Source organism: Balaenoptera musculus, chromosome 13 (genome assembly GCF_009873245.2).
Source record: "Balaenoptera musculus isolate JJ_BM4_2016_0621 chromosome 13, mBalMus1.pri.v3, whole genome shotgun sequence".
Taxonomy (NCBI): Eukaryota; Metazoa; Chordata; class Mammalia; order Artiodactyla; family Balaenopteridae; genus Balaenoptera; species Balaenoptera musculus.
This window is the reverse complement of record NC_045797.1, coordinates 10,194,092-10,219,993: the sequence shown is the minus strand read 5'-3', so window position 1 is coordinate 10,219,993 and position 25,902 is coordinate 10,194,092. Positions and strand designations below refer to the sequence as shown.

The 25,902-nt window shown below is 40.0% G+C and overlaps 1 protein-coding gene across 3 annotated transcripts; it reads right to left on the bottom strand.

Moving 5' to 3' along the window:
* Positions 1-25,857, bottom strand: MRPS5 (mitochondrial ribosomal protein S5). Of its 3 annotated transcripts, none has more exons than XM_036873188.1 (12): positions 25,639-25,857; positions 22,278-22,358; positions 19,938-20,075; positions 16,060-16,185; positions 13,709-13,942; positions 11,914-11,948; positions 10,277-10,367; positions 7,954-8,000; positions 7,423-7,480; positions 7,053-7,115; positions 3,655-3,791; positions 1-954 (listed from the first exon to the last, which is right to left on the bottom strand). In XM_036873188.1, exons 1-12 carry the CDS (start codon positions 25,694-25,696, stop codon positions 730-732), a joined length of 1,293 nt encoding a protein of 430 aa, XP_036729083.1. In that variant the 5' UTR covers positions 25,697-25,857; the 3' UTR covers positions 1-729. The 3 variants fall into 3 exon arrangements, with proteins under 3 accessions (XP_036729083.1, XP_036729084.1, XP_036729085.1); XM_036873189.1 differs by lacking the exon at positions 25,639-25,857 and adding an exon at positions 22,966-23,015; XM_036873190.1 differs by lacking the exons at positions 16,060-16,185; positions 19,938-20,075; positions 22,278-22,358; positions 25,639-25,857 and having other exon boundaries at positions 13,788-13,926.
* Positions 25,858-25,902: the final 45 nt, after the last annotated feature.

Genomic DNA, 25,902 nt, shown 5'->3' with positions numbered 1-25,902 from the left:
TCGGAATGTCAGGAAAGAAGAACAGACGATTGAAAGAGCAAAAACATGGGTAAATACAATAGGCTATTTTTTTTTTTCTTCTTTAGTTTTTTATATTATGTTTCATGGTTGAAGCAAAACTATAATGTTGTCTAATGTGGTTCTCAGTGTAGGCAGAGGAAATTTTAAAACAATTATAGAAACAGGTGAGGGTAAAGGGATTTAAAGGGAAGTAAGATTCCTATATTTCAAACTGGTAAAAAGTCAACACCAGTAGACTGGTGATAAGTGATATAGGTATAACGTAATACCTAGAGCAACCACTAAAACATTGATACAAAGAGGTTTACTAAAAAGGAGAATTTCTAGAGTCAAAAAGAACAAAGTTTGCCCATTTTCCTCTACTTTCTAGCTGTGTGACTACAGTCAAGTAACTATAACTTGACTGCATATTATTTTTTATTAGGTCAGACTAGAAGCCCTGCCTCCCTAATTTGCTAGCTTAAATGAATATTTAAAGTAGTTTTTAACTAAGATATGTATGTAAAGTTCCTATCACAGTAATTGGTATATACGACGTGCTCAATAAATTAAATCTATAATTATTTGTTATTTGTCAATAAAGAAATGTAAGGTTGGCCTTTCCTTAAAAAAAAAAAATAAAAAGTGACAATCCAAAGTGTGAGGGGTTGAGTCTCTCCCAGGTGCCAGAAGCAAGAGATGCCAGGCTGAGCCAGGCCAGAAGAAGGCCTAGGTGGCGGCTCTCTTTAAACTTGACCACACAGAGCGCTTCATACCCTGTGCAGCCTTCACTTCTTCCCAGTCCAGTTTGATGTCTGGAACCTCATGTTCCGGCTCCGGATCCTTTCTCAAGGCCCCCTTGGGGGAGGCAACCACGATGGGCAGAGGGCCACATTCCTCCCGGAATTCCACAACGTGGAGACTCTTCTTGTCAGCCAGCTGTTGATGGGTATCCTGGACACGACCAAATTGAGAACACAAGGTTAGGTCTATGAGGTTGGACTAACGTGGTCCACCCCTGATACTCATCTTGCATGGCCAAAACTGTTTGGTTGATTAAAATGTAGCAACTCCTGAAAATTCATTAACTGAGGGTGATTATTACAGCAGGAAACATGGCCCAGGTAATATAATATCAAGTTTATTTGCTTACTGAATTATTTAAGAGTGATTAAAAACAAGATTTTACTTTAAAAAAAAAAAAAACCACAATAAACTTAAGTCTGTAACTTAAAGAGCAGGAACTTGCTGCGGCTAAACTATGGTGACCTGCTGTGGGCGGAATCATCTCAGCCTCATCTCCCCACCCCTAAGTGGGATAAAGGAAGGGCCTTGGCCTCTGGTCTCTTGCCTTCCTAACCCTCCTGATCATGTGCCATACTGTGCCCAAAACTGAACCTGAACCTCATCGTGTCCCAGCTCTAGCTACCAATTTATAGGACATGCAGGGAGAGAAGATGTTAAGGATCCTCAGATATTTAGCACCAGACTGGGACAAACAACCTGATTTCTCCAACAATAAAAAAATGCAAGGAAAAAAGAGGGGAACTTACAGATTAAAAGTGACTTAAAAGACAGCAAAGATTTAAAATGTATGGACCTTTTCTGCAACCTGATTCAAACAAATTGTATTAAAAAAATTTTTTTAGGGCTTCCCTGGTGGTGCAGTGGTTAAGAATCCGCCTGCCAATGCAGGGGACACGGGTTTGAGCCCTGGTCCGGGAAGATCCCACATGCCGCAGAGCAACTAAGCCCATGAGCCACAACTACTGAGCCTGCGCTCTAGAGCCAGAGAGCCACAACTACTGAGCCCACGTGCCACAACTACTGAAAGCTGTGCGCCTAGAGCCCGCACTCCGCAACAAGAGAAGCCACCACAATAAGAAGCCTGCGCACTGCAGTGAAAGAGTCGCCCCCGCTTGCCTCAACTAGAGAAAGCCCATGCACAGCAACGAAGACCCAAAGCAGCCAAAAATAAATAAATTAATTAATTTAAAAAAATTTTTTAAATCTGACAAATGGATACATTTCTATGAACACTGACTAGATGTTTGATATCTCGTCACTGTTAATTTTTTAGGTATGATAGTAGTATTGTCGGGTCCTTTTTAATCCTTATCTTTTAGAGCTACATGATAAAATATTTATGAGTGAAATAAATTGATATATGAGATTTGGTTCAAAATACTAGGGCTGGTTGGGGGTGGTTTAGAGAAACAAAACTGGCCACGAGCTGCTAACTATTGATTCTGTGTAAGAGAGCCATGGGGATTCATAACAGAAGGTAGCCATGAAAGTCAGAAAAAGGCGAATAAACTCAATAGATGGTTTATTGATAGTACATTAAAATACCTAAAATACCATGAGAAATGTACAATCTCATGTTTCCAGACTTTATGTGCACCTTGTACTATTCTAATTCTATATACATTTGAAATTAGAAAAGAGAAGAGCTGATTCATAAAACAAAAACAACATAAAATAATTTAAATTGGAGTGTCTTATAATCAGTGGCATGTTGCTTACACTGGTGTCATTTTTTTTCTTTGAGTAGCACAATGCAAATTTTTATAGCTGATGGCATTTTAGAACAGATCTACTTGACCATAAATATGACCTATCTAAAACAAATATCTTAGCTACTACATCAAACAATTAAACCTCTTAACAGTAAGTGTAAATTTAGAAGTGCTTTTGAAGGACGTTTTAGATAGTAGTAACATACACACACACACACACACACACACACACACACACATGAACACAGCTGTTCAAAAAAGGTTTTTTAAGCAAAGCTTTTTCTTTCAGTTAATTTTCCTATTTTAAACAGAGACGGCTACAATTATTCCATGGATCACTTTATTCAGAAACAGCCATCACACTCTGTCAGGAAGCCTGTCAAAGTCCTCAGCAAATGGAGGTCAGCAAATGTCTCTTGAACCTGGTTGTCTTTCTGCTCACCCAGCTCTGCTAAGGTCCACCCATCCTTTCAAGGGACAAGCCAGCCTGGCCGAGCTGGCAGACAGGCAGCCCAGGAGGGGGCGCCCCGTGCAGTGACAGCCCTTCCTCCCTACCGCCGGAGTGACTGTGAGCCTAGCCGAGGCTGAGGGGGTGAGCTGGGCAGGGGCCCAGAGCTCCCATCTATGTGGAGAAATAACCTGAACTACTAATGTTCATATTCCTACTGACTCAGATGTCCCTCTGAACTACCTATACAGGTGACATGAAAACTGACTGTGCTTCAACTGAAGGCTGCTCTCGAGTAGAGGTACCCAAGGAGCTTCACCTCAGTTCCAAAGGAATGGACAAAGTAAGGAAAGAGACTTTCTCTTTTTACTTTACATCTTTATGTTGTTGGAGCTTTAGAACAAGCAGGTATTCTTTCCATAATAAAACAGATTATAATTACTGGCTTTTAAAAATACTTAATTTTAAAACTTCAAAACACCCATGGAGTATTTTTTTATAGGATAATTCTCATGAACTAACTCGTCAGCTGGATTAACTAATCTGATACAGCCACAGACAACAAAGAATGCCCAGTCCTCAGGTGGCCCGAGAGCAGCTCCAGGACGGCCCAGGAGATGGTGGTCTCAGAGCACACAAATGAAATAAAAACTAGCCCTTCTGTTTCAGAGCCCAGGGAAGAGTTACCTGGCGGGAGAGCCCGTGGAAGAGGCCCCGGGTGAGGTTAAGCATGTTGACGGAGCCAGAGACCTTGGCATACATGTCTTTGATGCCAATGAGCCGGCAGATGGTGATGATGGCCCGGTGGCAGCGGAGGCCATAGCCTAGAAAGAGGAAAAACAAGTCAAACACCTGCCCACTGCCCACAGTGCAGGCGGCATCACCTGCTGGCTTCGCGGGGCTTCCAGCTCTGGGTTTAGGGGATGCTGGTTCACGTTCCGGCTTCACCACTTCCCAGCTGAGTGACCCTTCACAACTTACTTAACTTCCACAATGACACTTATTTAAATGAGATGTTATAAGGATTAAAGAAATAATATATAAGTTTCTTAAACATATGGGCAAAAAAAAACAGGGCTGTTAAGATTAACAGAGATGCCTGAAGGCTCTTGGCGCCCCATGTCCATGTTAACTAAGACTCAAGGGACACATCTGTTCTCACCCTCCCTGAATGCTCAGTTGCACTGAGCAGAGACATCCACTTCCTCCTGGAAAGACTCTTTTATCTTCGGTAACACACCCTCTCCCAGATTTCCTCCTAGCTACTGGCCCATCCTTCTCACCTCCTTGCTGGCCTCTAAATCTTGGGTGGTTTCCCCTCCAGCCATTCGCCCTACTCTTGTCTACCTGTAATCCCTTCCCTAGGGAGAGCTTTAAAAACACAAAGCAAACACATCACTCCCCATTTAAAGCCCTTCACTTCCCACTGTCCCTTGAATTAAAATAAGTACAGTTGACCCCTGAACAGTGTGGAGGTTAGGGGAGCCAACCCTCCACACAGTGGAAAATCTGAGTCTAACTTATAGTCGGCCCTCCATGTCCTCAGTTTCTCCATATCCAAGGTCCCACATCCATGGATTCAACCAGCCACGGACCGTGAAGCACTGTAGTATTTAGAAAAAAAGCAGAGTATAAGTGGACTCGAGCAGTTCAAACACGTGCTGTTCAAGGGTTGACTGTAACAAAGAACTCCACGGCCTTCAAAGCCCTTTGTGACTGACACCTCACCGACTTCACCCAGAGACACCACCCTCCGCGTGCTGGCTTTCCCACCGCAAGGACTTTGCACTCAGTGTTTCCCTCAGCCTGCTCTCCCTGCATGACCCCTTCTTACCTTCAGTGTCTCACTCAGATACGTCCTCCTCAAGGAGACCTTCCCTGACCACACTAGTGAAGGTGGCCTCCTTCCTCCCTCCCCGTGCCCTCCCCGTGCCCTCCCCTGCAAACCAGACCCTGATGGCTGCTTTCAGGCACTCAGCCGAACTTGTTATCCAATGTTGCCCCTCAGCAGAATGCGAGTTCCATGAGAGCCAGGATATTGTTTGCTTACTGCTGTATCCCCAGAGCCTAGATCAGCACCTGGCAAATGCAGGTAGGAATGATGCAGAGAAAAAGCCCAAATTTAGACTCTAACATTCTGATTAACCAGGCATGAAACTCAGCACATGCCTTAAAGGCAGCACTGAAAAATACAGCTTTGATTAGAAGACAGGGAAGATAAAAAAGGTAACTTCTGCAATTAAAATTGTAGCAGTCTTTCCAAAATCATTCAGATAAAGATGTATCCAAAGTAATGTCTAACAAAAACATGACGCAAGCCACAAATGTAAGCCATATATATGATTTTAAATTCTCTCGCAGATAGGTGTTTTAAAGTTTTTTAAAAAACAGGTAAAATTGATTTTAGTAATATATTTTATTAACCCAATATGTCTAAAACATTATCATTTGAACATGTAATCAATACAATAATATCTTTGAGATATTTCTTTTTTTTTTTTTATACTAAGTCTTTGAAATCTGGTGGTGTTTGACACTTACAAGGTCTCTCAGAAGCCACACTTCAAGTGCTCCATAGCCACACAGGCTGCAACTACCACATGGGACACACCTTAGCACAGGTCTAAACCTTAATGTCTAAGTGTTCAACTCAATACTTTTTCTAATAATAAGATAAATGGTTTTTATCTGGCATATGAATGATTAATTATGACTTTAAAGCAGAAGGCAAGTTCTGGTGCACTAATACAATTGGTATTAAATACAATTAATACAACTAATACTGTATTTGATATTTTTTCTCTTAGTTTATTTCCATGCCATAGCTCTAGCAAAGCTGTATGAGAAGCTTTGACATGAAAAATTTAAATACTGTATAATATTTTATCTTCTGATTCAGACCTTCTAAGTATACCTAGAGTTATATGAGATCATTTTTACTGTAGAACCACAGGTGAAACACAAATCAGTATGTTCAAGAATTCCACACCTCGAGACCATTGGGCATGACTGGCACAGCTCCATGACCCTGAACTCTGCCTGCTTGCTCTTTCCAAGACAAGAAGAAGGTCCATCTCTGGAACCTCAGAGCTCAGTGTAGCACCTGGTTCACAGAAGATGTTCAATCAATACTTGATGATGAGAATAAATGAGTGGAACTGAATAAGCTATAAGAAAAGAACCATCTGGGACTTCCCTGGTGGCGCAGTGGTTGAGAATCCGCCTGCCAATGCAGGGGACGCGGGTTCGATCCCTGGTCCGGGAAGATCCCACATGCTGTGGAGCAACTAAGCCCGTGAGCCACAACTACTGAGCCCGTGTGCCACAACTACTGAAGCCCGTGCGCCTAGAGCCCGTGCTCCGCAACAAGAGAAGCCACTGCAACGAGAAGCCCGCACACCGCAACGAAGAGCAGCCCCTGCTCGCCGCAACTAAAGAAAGCCCACGTGCAGCAACGAAGACCAAACGCAGCCAAAAATAAATAAATAAATTTATAAAAAAAAAAAAAGAATCTGCCCGCCAATGCAGGGGAAACGGGTTTGATCCCCGGTCTGGGAAGATCCCACATGCCGCAGAGCAACTAATCCCACGCACCACAACTACTGAAACCCGCGAACCTAGAGCCTGTGCTCTGCAACAAGAGAAGCCACCACAACCAAGAGTAGCCCCCGCTCACCGCAACTAGAGGAAACCCACGCACAGCAACAAAGACCCAACACAGCCAAAAATAAATTAAAAAAAAAAAAAAAAAAAGAACCATCTAGTAGCATCAATGAATTGTCTAGGAGTAACCAATGTTCCCACTACAAACCCAACTATTCACTCACTCAGTTACTGTTTCTTATTCATTAAGTGCCCTTCCCACCTACAGTTACCCCTGGAAGTGTTTGTAATCATGAGAGCCTGGGTAGGATGACTGCTTTTTAGTTCCCCAAAGCCTCAATCTTCTTAAATCTAACTTAGGCCTTTCCATTTTGGTGTTTTCAAAATGAGATCAGGTAAAGGTGAGCAAAAATAGAGGGCAGGATGAAATTGGTACAGTTTCTCTGCTTTATCTTCAACAAATTATGAGTTTTTTTAGTTACCTCTGGGTTGTTTCTTCATCTTGATATGTGTCCTTTTAAATGTTAAAGAAATATCATGGTATACTGGAGAGTAAAAACATAAACATAAGAAGGGTTAGGGGTATAGCTTTAATGCCCTTGCAAATATCACAAAGCAACCAATACTACCCTAAGCAGCCACCACACGCTGGCCAAGGATGAGTAACAAACTCCGATTTCACTCATTACTAACCTTCTCAGGAGAGAAAGTTTGTTTCTACATTTTATTTATTTATATGTAAGAATGCAGTAACAAGCAGGGAAACACAGAAACACCCACAGAGATATACTGCCACACATAAATGAAACAAGTATAATCCTGCAAATTTTAAAAGAATAGATTAAAACTCACTTGTATGGTCTTCATATCGTTCTATATAATGCAAATAGTGAACTGCCTTGTTCTTTGCCTGAAAGAAAGAAGGAAAATATTTTCCTTAAATCTATTGTTAGAATTTACATTTCCTCAGGGATTTCAAAAAATACCTTTTATAAAGTATTTTATTATGGAAAATTTCAAATTTACACAAAAATTTCAGTATATACTTCTAAAAGCTAAGGATTTAATTTAAAAAAAAACAAACCCATAAGTATAACATCACTATCACACCAGAAAAAAACCCCCAAACAATTCCTTAATATTTTTGACAGTGTTCAAACGTTCCCTGTTGTCTCGTAATTTTGGTAAGCAATTGCAAGTCTGATAGAAATGATGCAAGAATACAGGCTCTTCTGAAATTGCTTTTTCTGAGATAAGTAACCTTTGCCAGTATTTGACAGTAAGTAAGTAACCATTGACAGTAAGTATTTTTTTGTGGTTCCCACAATGTCTAGCACATAGCTTATTGGTCTTTTACTGTTAACAAAGGAAAAATGTACATACTTTTCTGAAAGCATCTGCCCGTTCAGCGGCTTTCCCAATGGCAAAACCTTTAAAAGAAAAAGCAAAAATATGAAAAGGGGCATAAATTTGGCACATAATGTCTTTCACCACATTTCAAGTTTCAGTTCCTACAACATTTCACAGTAGTTCATCTTTCTTCTGCCCACAGAAAACCCGCTATCCAAAACAAATGACAAAGCATGAGGCTACAGAGATTTGCTTCTTTGTTTTGGGGCATTTTGGAAACATTACATTTGAATGTACCTATGAAATTCAAGGTTAGATGCATAACATTACCTTTTATAAATTTCTAGATAAAACTACACTGAATAAAAAAACAAACAAAAAACCCAAAAAAACCCTAACCATGCTAAATTAATAAGGTAAGTGGTTTTCACAAATTCTGAAAACAGATTAAAATAACCAGAAAAGTTGGGAAAAAAACATACACTGCTATAGAGTAAAACCATGATTTCAGTGGAACTTTCAAACGCAATTCAGATTTCAGTTAACCCGGAAATAAAAATCAGTGATTCCTGAGTTTGTAAATGCTTAATCCTGTGAAATGAGGTTTACCACAAGTTAAGAAAATGTTTGCATTATTTGCTATCACCATTATTTATTTTGAAGAATGTATTTTGTTTTTAAATTATACACAGAAAAGTAACATAAGACAGTACTGTTCCATGAGATATGCAAGACATCTGAGAAGCTGGGGCAAAAGGGGCTATGGATTACAATTACTAGTTTAAAAAAACAAATTAAACCATGTAAGTCCTTGAGGAATATATGGGTGAACTTACTTGCTATATAAAGGTGTAAAGCTTCTGTGATTTAAAAACTTTCGTGTGGAAAAAATTTAAAACTAAGTCAAAATATATGATAGATAAAGGGCTAATGTCCTTAACATACAAAGAGGAAAATCAATGAGAATAATCACCCAACAGAAAATGGGTGAAACACGTGAACTAACAGATCTCAAAAAGGAAATTATAATGGCCAACAGACATGTAAAATGGTGTCCTAATTCTCATAACTAAAGAAATACAGATCAAAACTAAGAGTTATGTTTCATATCGTCACTTACTTACAATCAGTAAAGTCTGACTCTATCCAGGACTGGCAAGGGTGTGATGGTGCAGATAAACATAAATGGATGCAGCCTTTTGGGAGGGCAATCTGGCAATACTCATCAACATTTCAAATGTATGTAACTTAGAGGCAGCAATTTCACTGCAAGAAATTTCCCCTATCGATATGCTTGCAAAAGTACAACATATGTAAGAAGCTCACTGTTTTTATAAATAGTAAAAAAAAAAAAAGTGTAAACAACATAAATATTCAGCAATAGGGAAAAGGTTACAAAAATTACATTTATCCATACAATGGAACACTATGCAGTCAATACAAAAAAATGAGGGGGAATCCATTTATGCTAATATATAAATCTCTGGGTATAATACTAAGCAAGAAAAACAAGCTATAAAATTATGGATATAATATGACCCTTTGTATAAATTTTTTTAAAAAGATATATGGTGATATATGAACAAAGAATTTCTGAAAAGATACAAAAGTAACTGTTAAGAGTGGTTTCCTTTGGCAACATACTATCTATAGGTAGTACTTGTTTTGAAAGTGTCAGTATGGATTTAAATAGGCAGTTTTCCATTTTTCTTTCCACTTTTCTTTCCCTTTTGAAATGTATTCATGTATACATTTCAAAAACAGATGTTCACTATGGAAACTTCAGAGAAAAGTATCAAGAAGAAATTTAAATGATTGGCAAACATACTAATTAAACATTTTTAATCTTTTCAGTGTATATCCTTCTAATCCTTCCAGTCTTTTCTTTGCATATAAACATACTTTAAAAAAATTGGGATTATATTACACAGTTTTATACAAAGTGGGTTTTTGTTTGTCTGTTCGTTTGACTTACCATTATTTTGTAAGTAGTTTTCCATAATTCTTTAATGGCTATAGACTATTACAATGTATAGCTATACTCTTCTTGTAACTGTATCCCTATTGTGGAACATTTGGTGTTTTCTCTCCCACCACGTTTTTCACTATTATATATAAACAATAGTGTCTTAAGCCTTTTAAAATATTCATTGTCTTCATGGAAAAAGGCAGATGGAGGAAGATCTTTCTTTTGCCTCTACCGGATTATATGGGTTTACCACAAGGTTTGTGAGCCCAAGCCACTGAAAGATTTAATTAGTCAAAAAAGCCTGAACCCACTGACTCCACGGCTGAGCCCAGGCCACGGCTGTCCCTCCACCACCAGCTCTTCATATATGATCACACCCCCATTCACCTGCAGCTCCTCTGCCATTCCCCACAGCAACCAGGACACGGACTGACCTCTTTCTTCCCTCTTTTGCTGTCATATTGAAAACATTCCTCACCTAAAAGAAAATGTTTCATAAATATCACACCTTAAGAAAATTCTGAAGTAGGGAACTGGAGTGACCTCCTCACACACACACAGGCACACGTGGTGAATACACACATCATCCCTCAATCCCACGAGCACCAACAGCACACTTTCTCCAGTGGGAAACCTCCATCTGCACTGTTTCTTCAGGAGTAAAATGGAAGTAAGCCTTTCTCTTATTTCACAGGCTTGTTAGAAAGTTCGACTGAGACAACTTTTAAAGGATTTGAAACTGTAAAACTCAATACACCCTATTTTAATGAACGCACCACAGAAAGATAAAAAGTTGCTGATTAAACTTTGACATAGTTTATAACTAATTGATTATAAAAACACATCCTTCGAATTCCCTGGCGGTCCAGTGGTTTGGACTTGGCGCTCTCACTGCTGGGGCCCGGGTTCCATCCCTGGTCGGGGAACTAAGATATAACAAGCTGCGTGGAGCAGCCAAAAATCAATCAATCAGTCAATCAATCACATCCCAATATCAGAGATGTTAAAATATGAAAAAATGTCCATCTTAGAAATGATAAAATGCAGTGTATAGAAATAATTAGCACAGGGCTGGATCTCTATGGGTTAGGCTCAACTGAAAATAGAAAATTTGGAAATACCTGCTTATTATGAACTACAAGAAAATCTGCATTTTTTGGCATATTTATAAATTTACCAAGAACTATGAAACTGTTAACTAAACTGCTTACACGGCAGCCCCTTTCCCATAAGGTAAGAAAAGGGAGCTCAAGCCCACTCCTGTGGATAATCTTACAGGAAATCTCCCACATAGACAAGAGTTCTTCAAAGGAATTAATTTCAAAAGGGTGTAAACTAGGACCCAGAGACTTAAAATACTTGTAAATGTATCTTAAACTCTGTAATGCAACTGATATTGAAGAAACAATATACACATTCAATCACAAACTCAATACATGATTATTCCATATGGCATTTAACACTAAGTATGCAGCACTAGCTCAAAGGGAAGTTGACTATTTTAGGAAACACTCTGGAAAGAGTGATTGCAATTTACCTGATACAGGCTTCAGTTTCAAGGGCCTACAAGCAGCCCAGCAGATCATTTCCCCACCAAGAACTGGACATACACAGTAACTCCAAGCTTTCTACCCTTCCCATGGCTCCCCTCAATCTCTGCCCGCTGAACTGAGTGTCAGATACACCGAATTCAAGGAGAAATTGCTACTGCAACCTTTGCTTTAAGAAGGAGGAAATTTAAATGCAATCTCCAGATTCTGTTATCAGCAATACCACTGAAGTTGCTTTGTCTTGAGACCTTAATGGGTGGCCCCCCAAAAGGGCAGCAGTCAGAAAAGCCAGTATGATCAAGTAACTGAAATTAAAGTTTCATTACTTCCTTACCCAAAGCAGCTCTGTAGCTCAGAAAAAGTCATGCATCAAAGGCTTTTCCTCACTGTTCCTCTTACCCTCTCCCCCCACCCCACTCCGTCCATCCCAACTTCTCGGAAGGCTTAACTGGGTATTTTATTCAGCATGCCCACCTCAAGTATCCTGGTATCGAAATCATCATATGTTTCTGTAGGGAGAAAAGAAACAGGTATACAGATAAATGTGTCTATATAATTAGTGTATGAAAGCATTTTTTAACATAGGCACCATCACTGACTTTTAACTAAGAAAGAATCTCAGATATTTTGGTGCCACTATCAAAGCAACACCCTGGTCCTCCATCATCACCAGAAACTGTTCTACCATTAAATTCATAAACTTGACCACTATCTCCCTGACTGCATCCTCCTACCTCTCCAGCTCTCACTCAGTGACTCAAAGGTGATGGTCCTTGGGGCTCCCCAGCACCTCCAGACTCTCGACCACTGTTCCCCTTCCCCATCACCCCTCTGGTCTTCCAGTCTCTCCCACTCAGTCAAGACACCACAGTCCAACACTTCGACCAGGTCTTGTGAATATCCTCAACTCCCTCACCTCTTCCCCTCTCCACCACACTATCCAGGATGGAATCAACGCAGCTGTCTGGGCACACCTGACGTACCAGGTGCTGCTGTAGAGAAGTCAAAGCATTGGACACACTTGGGTCACTAAAAACTCATGGTCTCCACCTCAGTCAAGACCTCCCTCCTGCCTGCTGGCCTTTTACATCCTTTTAGTTAGGTCTCTCTCCTCTCACCACAGCAGCCATTTCAAACACTCTCTGTGTTCTTTTATTTTTATCGACTTTTTACTATAGAAAATTTACATTCATAGGCAAAAAAAACCCACCAAAAACAGCAAAACGTGAGCTTATGTACCATTAGCTAGCTTCAACGATTATCAACTCACAGCCAATCTTCTTTCCTCTAAACGCTGTCCAAGTCCCACTCCACTGGATAACTTTGAGGCCCGTCCCAGATACTCTACCTTTTCATCAAAATATTCGGGTGGCCATGCTCATCCCTGCCCACCTCCTCCTCACAGACTAACTGAAGGCTCCGGAGAGACAGCGTTCACACAGGCCCCACCCCCTCCTCCCACCACCACCAACACAGCTTACCTGACTCTGTCCCCTGCCCTTTCTTCCATCACAAGTTCGTCCATTTGTCTGCACTCTAAATCTGGGCCCTCACTAGGCACTTAATAAGTTAATGGGTTTTTCCTCTCCCTCCCGTATCTTCGTTCTCCCAATGGAAGCATTCTGCTCAGTCCTAAGCATGCTGGCCTGAGTCTCTCCACCTCAACCTCTCGTCTCTTTGAGCCAAACTAAAGAAAGCAGCCGAACCCTTGTCTATTTCTTCATCTCCTATTCATTGACAAGAATGAATATTTCAGATAATTTTTACTTTTTTACGTACTCAGGAAGCAGTGGGGAGATGACTTTGTTTTCTAATTTAGTCTGATAAATATTATCAACTTTTATTTCATGTGTACTTTTATGAGGCCTAATGACAACTATTTGGTTTCTTCTGTTATCAAAGTAGCACTCCCAAGCCGTGCTGCTCCACACCCCATGACCAATAGCATTTGGGAAACTGCATCCCATAGATGACTTATATAGAGCTGTAATGCACACCACCATGTTCAAATGCTCTGTGAGAAGCCACACAATAAAGACACCAGAACCCAGTGCTTTGCCCCCTATTTGTGGAATACTTCTTGGCTTATAGGCCTCTAGTGCTCCATAAAATACATTTGGGTAATAATGTGAAGTTACTTCAATGATGCTCAAATCCTTTTTAGGAAGAAGGCAATCTAAACAGACGAGTAAATAGAATCATATCAAAGAATTCCAGAAATAGGAGTGCTCTCTCTGTCACAATGTAAGCAAAACCAGGACTCTGCTACCTCCACTGGAACCAGGGTCAGGGGGGCCGAGACTGACGCCTCCCCATGTGTTTCCGCTCCAGCCTCGCTCCCGTTTAACCTTCATCTTCCTCTTCCACTCCCACTCTTCTCTCTGCCGGACCATATCCGCCTCTACCTTCTCCTGCTCTTCCTTGCTTCTTTGGGCAATGGTCTGCACAGCTCCATTTCTCATAAGAGGGACATTCAGACCAGGCCATAGGAAGCCACAACGCCCTGCAGGTTTAAAAACATACATAAATAAGAATTTTTTAAAAGCATTCATTTCTTTTTTTTTTTTTTTTTTAATAAATTTATTTATTTATTTATTTATTTTTAGCTGTGTTGGGTCTTCGTTTCTGTGTGAGGGCTTTCTCTAGTTGTGGGGAGCGGGGGCCACTCTTCATTGCGGTGCGCGGGCCGCTCACTATCGCGGCCTCTCTTGTTGCGGAGCGCAGGCTCAGTAGTCGTGGCTCACGGGCCCAGTTGCTCCACGGCATGTGGGATCTTCCCAGAGCAGGGCTCGAACCCGTGTTCCGTGCATTACAGGCAGATTCTCAACCACTGCGCCACCAGGGAAGCCCGCATTCATTTCTTGAGTCGTAAAATGCCAGGCAATGTGTATACAGATAATGATACCGCTGGTGGGAGCTTAAGCTAACATAATCACTCTACAGGCCACCTGGCACTGTTCATTAAAATTTTAAACATACCTACCGTAACAGCTAGTAATTCCACTTACTGGTATTGCCTAGAAAAACGCTCCCATGCAGGTATGAGGCATATGTGTGCTTGGACAAGGATGTCCACTGAAGTGTTATTTGTAAAGGCAAAAAACAGAAACAATCTAAATGTCCAGCAATATTGGAACAGTAAAATGAACTACGGCATATCCAACCTATGAAATACTCTGTACTAAATTCAAAGAATAAGGTAGTGCTATAGGTTCTGATATAGAACAATTTCCAAGACCTATTATTGAGTGAAAAAAAGCAAATTATAAGACAATATGTACCATATGACATATCTAATTATTTTTAAAAGAAAATGTATACTCCTTTTAGGGTATTTATATATATAAAAGCATTAGAAAATGTCAGAAGGAAACACATCAAAATGAAATCAGTGGTTTCCTTAGGGGAGGCAACTGGGATTGGGGGAGATAAAGGCATCAAGGGGGACTTTAGGTTTCTCTATTTTTTTTTACTGAGAATTTTTTTTTATTGAGAAAGTATACATATATGATTGTTTAAAATGTTAAAAAAATAAATAAATAAAAAAGATATAAGGTAAGTCATGGAGAAAAAATCCAAGTAGACATGCAGCAGCTACAAGTGCAGTGAAAGGTGTTTCCTTTACATCCAAAAGGCTATTACTATCAAAGATAATTTGTCAGCAACCACAGTAAAGAATGTTGATTCAAGTATACTATTTTTATTCTTTAAAGAACACAAATATAAACAATCATGTGTTCCAGAAGTTGGCAAAGTAAGGCCCACAATCCAAATCTACCCCACCACTTTTTTTTTTTTTAATAAATTTATTTATTTATTTATTTATTTTTGGCTGCGTTGGGTCTTCGTTGCTGCACGCGGGCTTCCTCTAGTTGTGGCGAGCAGGGGCTACTCTTCGTTGCAGTGCATAGGCTTCTTATTCCGGTGGCTTCTCTTGTTGCGGAGCACGGGCTCTAGGCACGCAGGCTTCAGTAGTTATGGCTCGTGGGCTCTAGAGCGCAGGCTCAGTAGTTGTGGCGCACGGGCTTAGCTGCTCTGCAGCATGTGGGATCTTCCCAGACCAGGGCTCAAACCCGTGTTCCCTGCATTGGCAGGCGGATTCTTAACCACTGCCCCACCAGGGAAGCCCTAGCCCACCACTTATTTTTGTAAATAAAGTTTTACTGGAACACAGGTATGCCCATTCGGTTATGTATTGTCTATGACTGTTCTTGTGCTACAACAGCAGAGTTGAATAGTTGGAACAGAGACCATGTGGGTCATAAGGCTAAAAAAGTATTTACTACCTGGCCCTTCAGAGAAAAAGTTAAGCCAGTTCTCCAGTTATTCCACCTTCTACCTCTGAATCATAAGTTCTTTGAGGATACGGACTTTTGCAGCAGATGCCACACAAGGGCACTTTAAGGCTTGTTGAATGATAACTAAATGAATCAATGCCTTTCTATGGGATTTTCCTTTCCCTGAATCATGGGGCAATAAGCCATTTGGCTGGACCCTAAAATCACAGAACCTAATACCCTTCATGAGAAATGTTTTATGCTTCTAGTTTGTAAAATATCTGTAAAATTTTGGAGAAAAAATCTTAGAAAGCACATTAGCTGTTTTTATAAATAAGTTTACCTTCACCGATGATCTGACCCCTGTTCAAATCCTTTCTTTTCTTTTTCTTAGTTCTTTTGCCTCTTCCTTTTCTTGTTCCGGCACCACTCTCTGCTAAGGCACCTTTCCACAGCTCATCTGCTGTCACTGTAAAGAAATAGGTTTTAAAAAATTTCTTCAAGCAGTGATCTACAGTCTATTGATTTATTCCTGTTGAATACAAAAGGCTGGAAGAAGTCGGGTCACATATCATTACTGCAATGAAAGCAAAATTAAAACATTCTTTGCACACATCACATGGTTACATTTGGAAAGCCCAAGAGGAAGCGATTCTACTCCTTTTACAGAATATGGCCCTCCCCCATAAAAGACAACCATATTTCAACCCTGTTACTTTCCAGTAGATTTGTTTCCCAGACATTTTAACAACTGTGTGACCAGTCTCTTCCCTGCCCTCTTGCCTCCATTATAACTACTGAGATAATCAGTAACTAGACTTCCAAAATACAGATCTCTTAGCCCAAAGTACCAACACTTCAATTTGAACCCAAAAGTCTTAATAATTTGGATTGTTTGCTCTATTCTGTAAATGCCCTAAACATCTCTGTGTATCCTTCAAAATGAGATGCCCAAATTCACCTTCAACTCTAATTATAGCCTAACCAATACTTGCAAAAGAATGAGTATGTAGAGGTCTGATAGTTAATACCTGCATGTGTATGTGTGTATTTCTTAAATCATCGTTGTTGTCTTTTTTTTTATATGTAGACCCTGACACTGCTGATTTATTTCCATTTGTGAATTTCTAGGGTCCCCAGATCTTTTTCTATCATACACTGCAAGCAGTATTTTCCCCTTTGTACTTGTGGAATATTCAGATTCTTTACTTTTGACCACTTCTGAATTTTATTGGTATAGCTATGTCGTTTATTAGATTTAAATTGTCTTCACAAGGACTTCTACCTTTCACAGTATCACCAATTGATTTTATGACCACAGATTGTTCCATTACCAATTTAATAAAGAATCAGAGCCATACAAATGTTGTACTAGTCAAAAACCTAAGATACATATATCTACATGCCTGAAATATTAAACATATTCTAGAACTCAAATGAGTATCTTCATTCTCCTCTTCTGAGCCCTTAGGCTTTAAAAGTTCTACCATACCAAGGGGGGAAAGGGGGGGTGGGTGGGATGAATTGGGAGATTGGGATTGACATATATACACTATATATACACTATTGATACTATGCATAAAACAGATAACTAATAAGAACCTACTGTATAGCTCAGGGAACTCTACTCAATGCTCTGTGGGGACCTATATAGGAAGGAAATCCCAAAAAGAGGGGATATATATTATACATATAGCTGATTCATTTTGCTGTACAGTAGAAACTAACACAACATTGTAAAGCAACTATACTCCAATAAAAATTTTAAAAAATAATAAAAATAAAAATGAAAGTTCTACCTGCTAGCTTCCTGAAAGGCCTTACACCTTGATCCTTTGGGTAGATAACATGAAAAGGGAAAAATGCTTTGGATTTATAATCTTTTTTAATGCTTTATAGTTATACAGTACCCTGTTTTTAAAAATACAAATGTATTATTACAGATGATCTGCATAACTGAAGCTCACAAAAGTAAGTAAGCTTCCACATCACATGCTGCTTTGTGTATCCCTGATCAAAGCAAAGCGTTAACTTCAAACTTTAGACTGACACTGATTCTTTTAAAAGAACCACAGGTTTGAAATAAAATTACCAACCTCAAATTAAAGTCTCACTAAAGACTGTCTTTCTTTCCTAATTGGTTAAAAATGATGGTATCTATAAATCCCATCAAAAACTTGAAAGTTCACAGTGAGAGCACTTTTAATGGAGGCATAAGGAGGTCAATCAATTACAGTTTCTCTTAGAATCAGAATAAGCAAATCACTCTTTAAGACTAAAAGGGATTCGATTTTAAAAGAAACGATATTAAGACGAAGATTTAAAAGACTCCACGATTTAATGGTGGGCCCTCTATGGCAGAGGGATAGATTTATAAATACAATGTTAAACATTTTTAGGAAATCTTAATGAGTTTTGAAAAAATTATGGTTTTTTAAATTTCTTGGAAGAGATTTAGAAAGTCAAAGACTATTTCCTATTAAAACAGCAAAAACTAGCCCCATGCTGGTTTCAACTGAGTTCACCCCCACCCCGCCCTGACTTGGGAGCAATAAACTCATAAGGGTACAGAGTCCTATGACTGAGGAAGAAGGGAGGCTAATGGAGAGTCAGAGGCAGGTGTGAGAGGTCTCAGAGGGCAAGGGGCACCTCTAGAACAAGAAGAGTTAGAGAAAAGGCCTTTCAGGGCAGGGAAAAGACTATTTTTAAAAAGGCCTGTAAGTCTGACATACACCCGCCCGACACCCCCCAGCCACCACCATCAAAGCACAAAGTCAGCTCTTAGAAAACACTGGGGCTGGGGGCACCAAGGAAGAGCCTCATGGCTCCAACTCTACCCACCTCTCTTTTCTCTTTACACCAAAATCCTCTGATACAAGGAAGACTGTGTTACTTGCAATTTCCCATCATCTGGTCCTCTTTTCTGCATAGCTACACGAATGACCTAGTAGGTCATTATTTAATTTAATCCAAATTAAAGTGATCTGTACCCACACAATGAAATATTCTACAGTTATGACACTGCACTGGAGAAGCCCATGTACTGTCACGGGAAAATGTATAGCGTACTGCTGCATGAAAAAAGCAGCAAATCCAGGATTTCAGGGTAGTAGGATTACAAGTGATTTTTTGCTTTTTGATTCTGTATTTACCAAATAGTCTAAAATGAAGTGGCTTTATAATCCTAATTTCTTTTAATTTGCCTAATGCTGAATTGTGGATTCAATCTCCATTTATTACAAGCTAATTTCAGTTCAGACTGGACTCAAATACTATCTCAGATAGGAGTAATCTTAGCAAAACAACATCTACTTAAAATTAACTTTTCCTGATTAGTCCTGTCTCCTCAACTAAAGTGCAACTGAAAACAGATTTTGAGTATATTCTTGGTGTGAATCTAAATCAGCAGGGATTTGGGCCACAATTCCATCCTGGAATTCCAGGGATTCCACAGGTCCTTTAGACCTCAGGTGCCCCAAATGAGGGGATTAAAGTAAAGTAGTACTCCCAAAAGTGTGTATAGTACAATACAACTGGTAGCATGTGAGATAATTCTAGGAGGTACACGGAGGAACATTTTTATTTTAATAGCACAGGCGTACCTCAGAGATATTGTGGGTTTGGTTCCAGACCACTGCGACGAAGCAAATATCACAATAAAGTGAGTCACACAAATTTTTTGGTTTCCCAGTGCATATAAAAGTTATGTTTATACTATACTGCAGTCTTAAGCATGCAATAGCATTATGTCTAAAACAACAATATATATACTTTAATTTTAAAAATATTCAAAAAAAATAAAATAAAAAATACTCTACTGCTAAAAAATGCTAATCTTCAGCCAGTCATAGTAGCAACATCAAAGACCACTGATCACATATCACCATATCAAATATAATAGTAACTAAGAAGTTTGAGATATTGCAAGAATTACCAAAATATGACACAGAGACAACACGCAAATGCTGTTGGAAAAAATGGTGCAGATAGATTTGTTCAACACAGGGTTGCCACAAATCTTAAATATGTCAAAAACGCAATATCCACAAAGCACGATAAAGTGAAGTGCAATAAAATGAAGTATGCCTGTACATCATATATTAATCTCTGAAGTCTTAATTCATTTAAGGAGGAAAAAGAAAAAGAAGAAAAATTAAGATACAAAAGCACCTTTTATTTTCCTGTTTCATGAAATGGGAAGTTTGTGCCCAGTCTACATACATTTAGTGAAGAAACTATAGAATCTATACTGCTGGCCCATCAAGTTACTGGGAGAAGAAATACAGCACTGTGTCTGTAGCGCACGGGTCAAGCTGATAAAATGACGGTTGTCTCTGGTTCCTGGAGATGACAAAGAGCCTGCAGGTAGATGGAATAAAACTCTGTTAGATGCTCCACACCTATGGAGAAACACTGCCAGCACCAAAAAATTAACTGTTACTAATAAAAATAAGTCACTAAAATCCTGAACTTTTAAGAATCATATTTTGAGGACAGTCTTTCTTTAAAAAATAAAACTTCTGGAGGCTGGCTCAGATAACATAGTGAGGTCTCTCTGGACCTATTAGCTTACTTTGTAAATTACTCAATTAAAAGTAAATAGAAAATACTGGCTTTTCTTTTTTTTTTTTTTTTTGGCTTTTCATTTTAAATAAATTCAGATCTTCAATAATCATTCTAAATCCCATTATGTTGGACACATTTTAGTTTTTCTTGTAACCTTCTCAATCTTCAACAAAATATCAAGTGCACATGAATTTATTCTTGTAGTTTAGCACTACAATCCTTGACATACTTGAAGAGTGTAAAAATCACTACCATCAAATTTAGAATTCTTTAATCTTTTTCAAAAGACCAAAATACTATTCACAAATAATAATGTAGTTAGCCTACAAAGGTCCAACTGTCAAAAGTAGAAAGAAATCAACTGCAGAGTTCAGAAATAATCTCTTTTAATGTACTGTCGCTACAACTGAGTTTGCTCAAATTGCATTGTGCTTTTTAAAACAGGAGGTGGCAGCAGCTCATGCTAAATCACATTTGAAGTTCAATTACAGATTATCATCCACCAACGATCAATTAACAATTTTGCTCTGATCCTTTGAATGCTTATTAATTTCAGACCATGAAGTCTCCGTCTCAGGAATAGCATGGAGTCCACAGAGGGCCAAGCCCAGAAAGCTCCCTTGGGTGGACTTCTTCAAAGACAGAGTCTGCCCTTGAAGGTTTCACTTCAGTGTTTAACAGTTTTCACCATGAAGAATTTCTTCCTTCTAATTTAAATCTCTTCTATTAAATCAAACTGGTTAATTAGTGATGTGTTTCAGGGATTTTAGAAAAATTATTGCTATTTCTGACCAATCTGTTGCAGCCTTTAGGAAAATACTGCAACAGGTACAAAGAATACAAAGCAATTTTTTAAAAACAAGGCAATTACTAACTCTAGGAAAAAGAAAATGTTGTAGGAGAAAGGAAACGTAATAAGAGAATACAGTTGACCCTTAAACAGCATGAGGGTGATGGGCACTGACCACCCCCCCCCGCCAGTTAAAAATCCACGTATAACATATAGTTGGCCTTCCCTATCTGCGATTCCACATCCTTGGATTCAGCCAACCTCGAATTGCATGGTACTATAGTACTTATTTCTTGAAAAAAATCCACATATAAGTGGACCCGTGCAGTTCAAACCCGTTCTGGTCGTACAGGGTCAACTGTACTACCTAGCTCAGCTGTGAAGAACATATACATAACTGCCTATAGATTCGACCAAAACTGTGCTTACAACTATGCTCAGAAAAAGCAGGGATGGTGCCTAATTAAATCTTCAATTAGCATAACGATGTTAACAGAGAAAAGAACAAGTATATACACTATCTGTTTAGAAATATAACCAGATGGAAGTTCAAGTGTCACTGGAAGATGAGAAGGCCTAGAAAAGGGAAGTGGTTTTAAGATATAAACCTTTTAGTACTCTTCGGAAGTACAATATTTTAAGATAACAGTCTTTAAAGTAGGAACTACCATCCTCATTTTATAGAAGAGGAAACTGAGGGTCCAAGGGGTGTCATTAGCTCATGGTTGCACAGGCAGAAAGTGGAGGAGCCGAGAACTGTGCGGTCATTCCACCAGTCAGCACTCTTCCCACCCCTTCTACAAACACTGTGTTTCGAGAACACATCACAGTATCCGAGACAGCTCAGGACCCAGTCCTGCCATTACTGGCTGTGTGACCTTAAGCAAGTCACTTAGCCTCTCAGAGACTCACTTCAGCATCTGTAAAATGGGAATAACAACTCCTCATAAAAACTGGTGTGAGGATTAACCTAGATAACATACTATTAACCTGACACAGTCATTACTCAATAAATCATGGCTATTATTTTTTAAAGCCTTGAATTATAACAGCTGTAATCATTAAAAATTTGAAAAATACTCTTTAGACCTTATCCATTTCTATTACAAAGAATGTACTTCATTCCTTTACATTTTTAAAAACTACATAAAGTACTCTTAACACTAGCTCTTATAAGAAAAGGTAGTTAGATAAATAAATCTCACCATTGCTGGGAACAGTCTTCAATGCCAAAATGGAAGCTGTTGGAAAGCTGTTTACGTAAAGCTGCCTGGACCATAAATGACCTACAAATTTAAAAAAAAAAAAAATTAAGATCCATTTCTACATGGAAAGGAACATTTTTTAACACCTAAAGAATAGTATTATCTATAGAATAAAAGAACCAAGACAAGTAAATGAGTAATTTCTGGGCTCCATGACCACTTGCCCAAGTAAATGAAATCACATCACATCGGCTCCTTCACTCTCACATCTGACCTGTTACCAAGCCCTATAGATTCTCCTCAAAAATCAATCCACCTCTCAGCTGCACACCCTCCTACAGTCTCACTGCCCCTCTTTGTTCAGGCTCCATCCCTCAGCCACACGGTAAGGACAGTCTCCTAACAGGTCTCCAGTCTGACTCCAGGGTCTCTCCCTCTAATTCACCATCTGCTGTCAAGCAGGCCCTTCTCTCTCTTTTTTTTTTTTTGCTTATTTCAAACTCCTAACTTACCCCCCTTCCCTTTTCCCTTTGGTAACAGGCAGGCCTTTCTAAAACTACAAGTCTAGTCACCGCACAGCCCTGATATATCATTCTTTGGCTCCCTACTATCTGCAGAACAAATTCAAAATTCAGCATCACCTACAGGGCTGCGACTTGGCCCCAACCTTCCACGTCAGCCTCATCTCCACCACTCTCCTCTCCATCCCCCTCTGGCCGCAGGAGACTCGCAGTCAGTCTGGAACACACTCAGCTCTTGAATCCTTTAGTGTGTCTCTGACAGCTTCTCCTGGTTTGCCTGAAACACCACCTCTCGGTGAAGGCTCCCCAATTCCCACAGCACTCTGCTCCCCTCTTTCATCAGGAGCCCCTGCAGCGCCAGGTTGTAACCGTACAGTGTACCACTTCACACAGTACAGTACTTCAGAACAGGCTCTGACAGCATTCACTGGACACTAATTTTTGAAAAGGGTGCCAAGAAAAACCAGTGGAGAAAGAATAATCTTTCCAACAAATGATGCTGGGACAACTGAGTATCCACATGCAAAAAGAATGAAGCTGGAGCCCTACTTATACCACACATAAAACTTAACTCAAAATGGATCAAAGACCTAAAGGTAAGAGCAAAAACTATAAAACCTTTAGAATAAAACATAAGGGTAAATAATTATGACCTTGGATTTTGCAATGGTTTCTCAGATATGACACTAAAAGCATAAGCAACAAAAACCAAAAATAGGTAAATCAGACTTTACCCAAATTTAAAACTTTTGTGTTTCAAAGGACACTATCAAGAAAATGAAAAGACAACACACAGATGGGGAGAAAATTTGACAAATCATTTATCTGACAAGGGACTTGTATCTAGAAAATATAAAGAACTCTTACAATTCACTAATAAAAAGACAGCCCAGTTTAAAAATGGATCTAGATTAGAATAGACATTTCTCCAAAGAACATATAGAAATGGCCAATAAGCACAAAAAAAAGACGCTCATTAGCCATCAGGGAAATGCAAATCAAAACCACAAATTGATACCACTTCACACCCACTAGGATGACTACAGTCAAAAAGACAGAAAATAACAAGTGTTGACAAGGATGTGGAGAAATAAAAATCCTCATGCTGGTGGGAATGTAAAAAGGTACAACTACTTTAGAAAACAGTGTAGCAATTCCTCAAAAAGTGAAACAAGGAGTTGCCATTTGATCCAGCAATTCCACTCCCAGGTGTATACACATGAGAAATGAAAATATATGTACATACAAAAACATTGCACACAAATATTTACAGCCACATTAGGCATAATAGCCAAAAGGTACAAACAACCCAAATGCTCAATAGATACACAAAATGTGGTATATACACACAACAGAATATTATTCAGCCATAAAAAGGAATTAACTACTGATTTATGCTACAACATGGACAAATCTGGAAAACATTATGCTAAGTGAAAGAAGCCAGTCACAAAAGATCACATATTACATGATTCCATTTATATGAAATATCCAGAACATGCAAACTATCGAGAAAAAAGTAGAACAGTGGTTGCCCAGGGCTGGGGGCAATGGGGGTCGGGGGGATGCTAGCTAAAAGAGTACAGGGTTTCTTTTTGGGGTTATGAAAATGTTCTAAAATTGATTGTGGTGATGGTTGCACAGCTCTGTGAATACACTAAAAACCACTGAACTGTATACTTTAAGAAGATGAATCCTGTGGTATGTAAATTACATCCCAATAAAGCCACTACCAAAAAAAGTTTATACACTAGAAAAAGAAAAAAAAAAAAAAAGAAGAAGGAAAGAAAGAAAGAAAGAGGCTCTGGAGCCAGATGGTGTGGGTGCAAAAACCTGACATCCTCCCAGCCTAACCTTGAACAAGTTTCTCAACCTCTGTGTGCCTTAATTCCCTCATCTGTAAAATGGGAATAATAAAGGCATTGTGAAGATGAAGTAAAGAAAAAAGTATAAAGAGTTTAAGACAGTCCCTGCTACACCTAAGAGCTCATGAAAGAAAGCTACACATGCTAGGTGCTATTTGATCGGGGCTTTGGAAAAGGAGGAGGTGGTCACAACATAAACAAAAGTAAAAAATGCTCAGGTCAGATTTTCCGACAAACGATTGCAGGTCAAGTTTCCCAACAAAATGAGTTACAAAAAAGAACTTTTCGATTTTTACAGATCTTTGGATTTCGGAATTACGAATGCTGGATTGTGGGTTTACGATAAAATAGAGCGAATAGAGGTCAAATTAATTACGAAGTGGTTCCTAGAGATAAACATCAGGCTGGAAGATAGCAGATTGCCTTTCCTCGGGCTGCAAACAACCAACTAGGGGTGGGGGAGGACAATAAAAGCAAAACTACTGACATTCCAAACATCCTTTTTTTTAATAAAGGGCACTAATCAGCCTGGAATCTAAAATAACTGACATTAGTCCTATCCGACTCAAGCTGGAGGACAGCCTCTTGCCCTTTCGAGCTTCGCTGGCCGCCATCCACCTCGAACCCCACATCAGCATCACCAAATGAACCTGTGAATCACGCCCGCTGGGAAGGCGATGCTTGCCTGCCACTACCCTGCCCCTTTTAACCGAGCATGCACGAGCGGCCTGGTGAACTGGAAGAGACTTTGGACTGCGTCCAGTCCACCCTCACTTTACAGACCCGGGCCCTGCGACCCAGAGAGGATGCGGACGCGCGCAAGGTCACACAGCAGGTCCCAGCGGGACAAGAGCCGGGCGTGAGAGGCCGGGGCCGCGGCCTCTCGCTTCTTTCCAGCCGGGTGTCTGCAGGCCCCGGGCGAACCCCTACTCCCGCCCCGCTCAGAGCCCCTGCTCCCAGCGTCCTGCCTCTCACCCGCCGACGCGCCACACAGCGCTGGGAGAATTCCCGCAGCGCGCACCGCCGCCGCCATGGTGGAGAACCACGAGCGCCTCCGTCCGGGCAGCCTTCCCACCGCCTGCCGCGACTGCTCCTCGTCCAACGGCCGCAGACCTCGGCCCGAGACTGAATTTCCGAGGCCAGGGGGCCGCGCCGCAGCGCAGGCCCGAGTGAGGGGTTGTCTGGACGGGAAGCAAAGTGGGATGAGTCCGGCGCAGTCTCGGACAGCCCCCGCGGGGG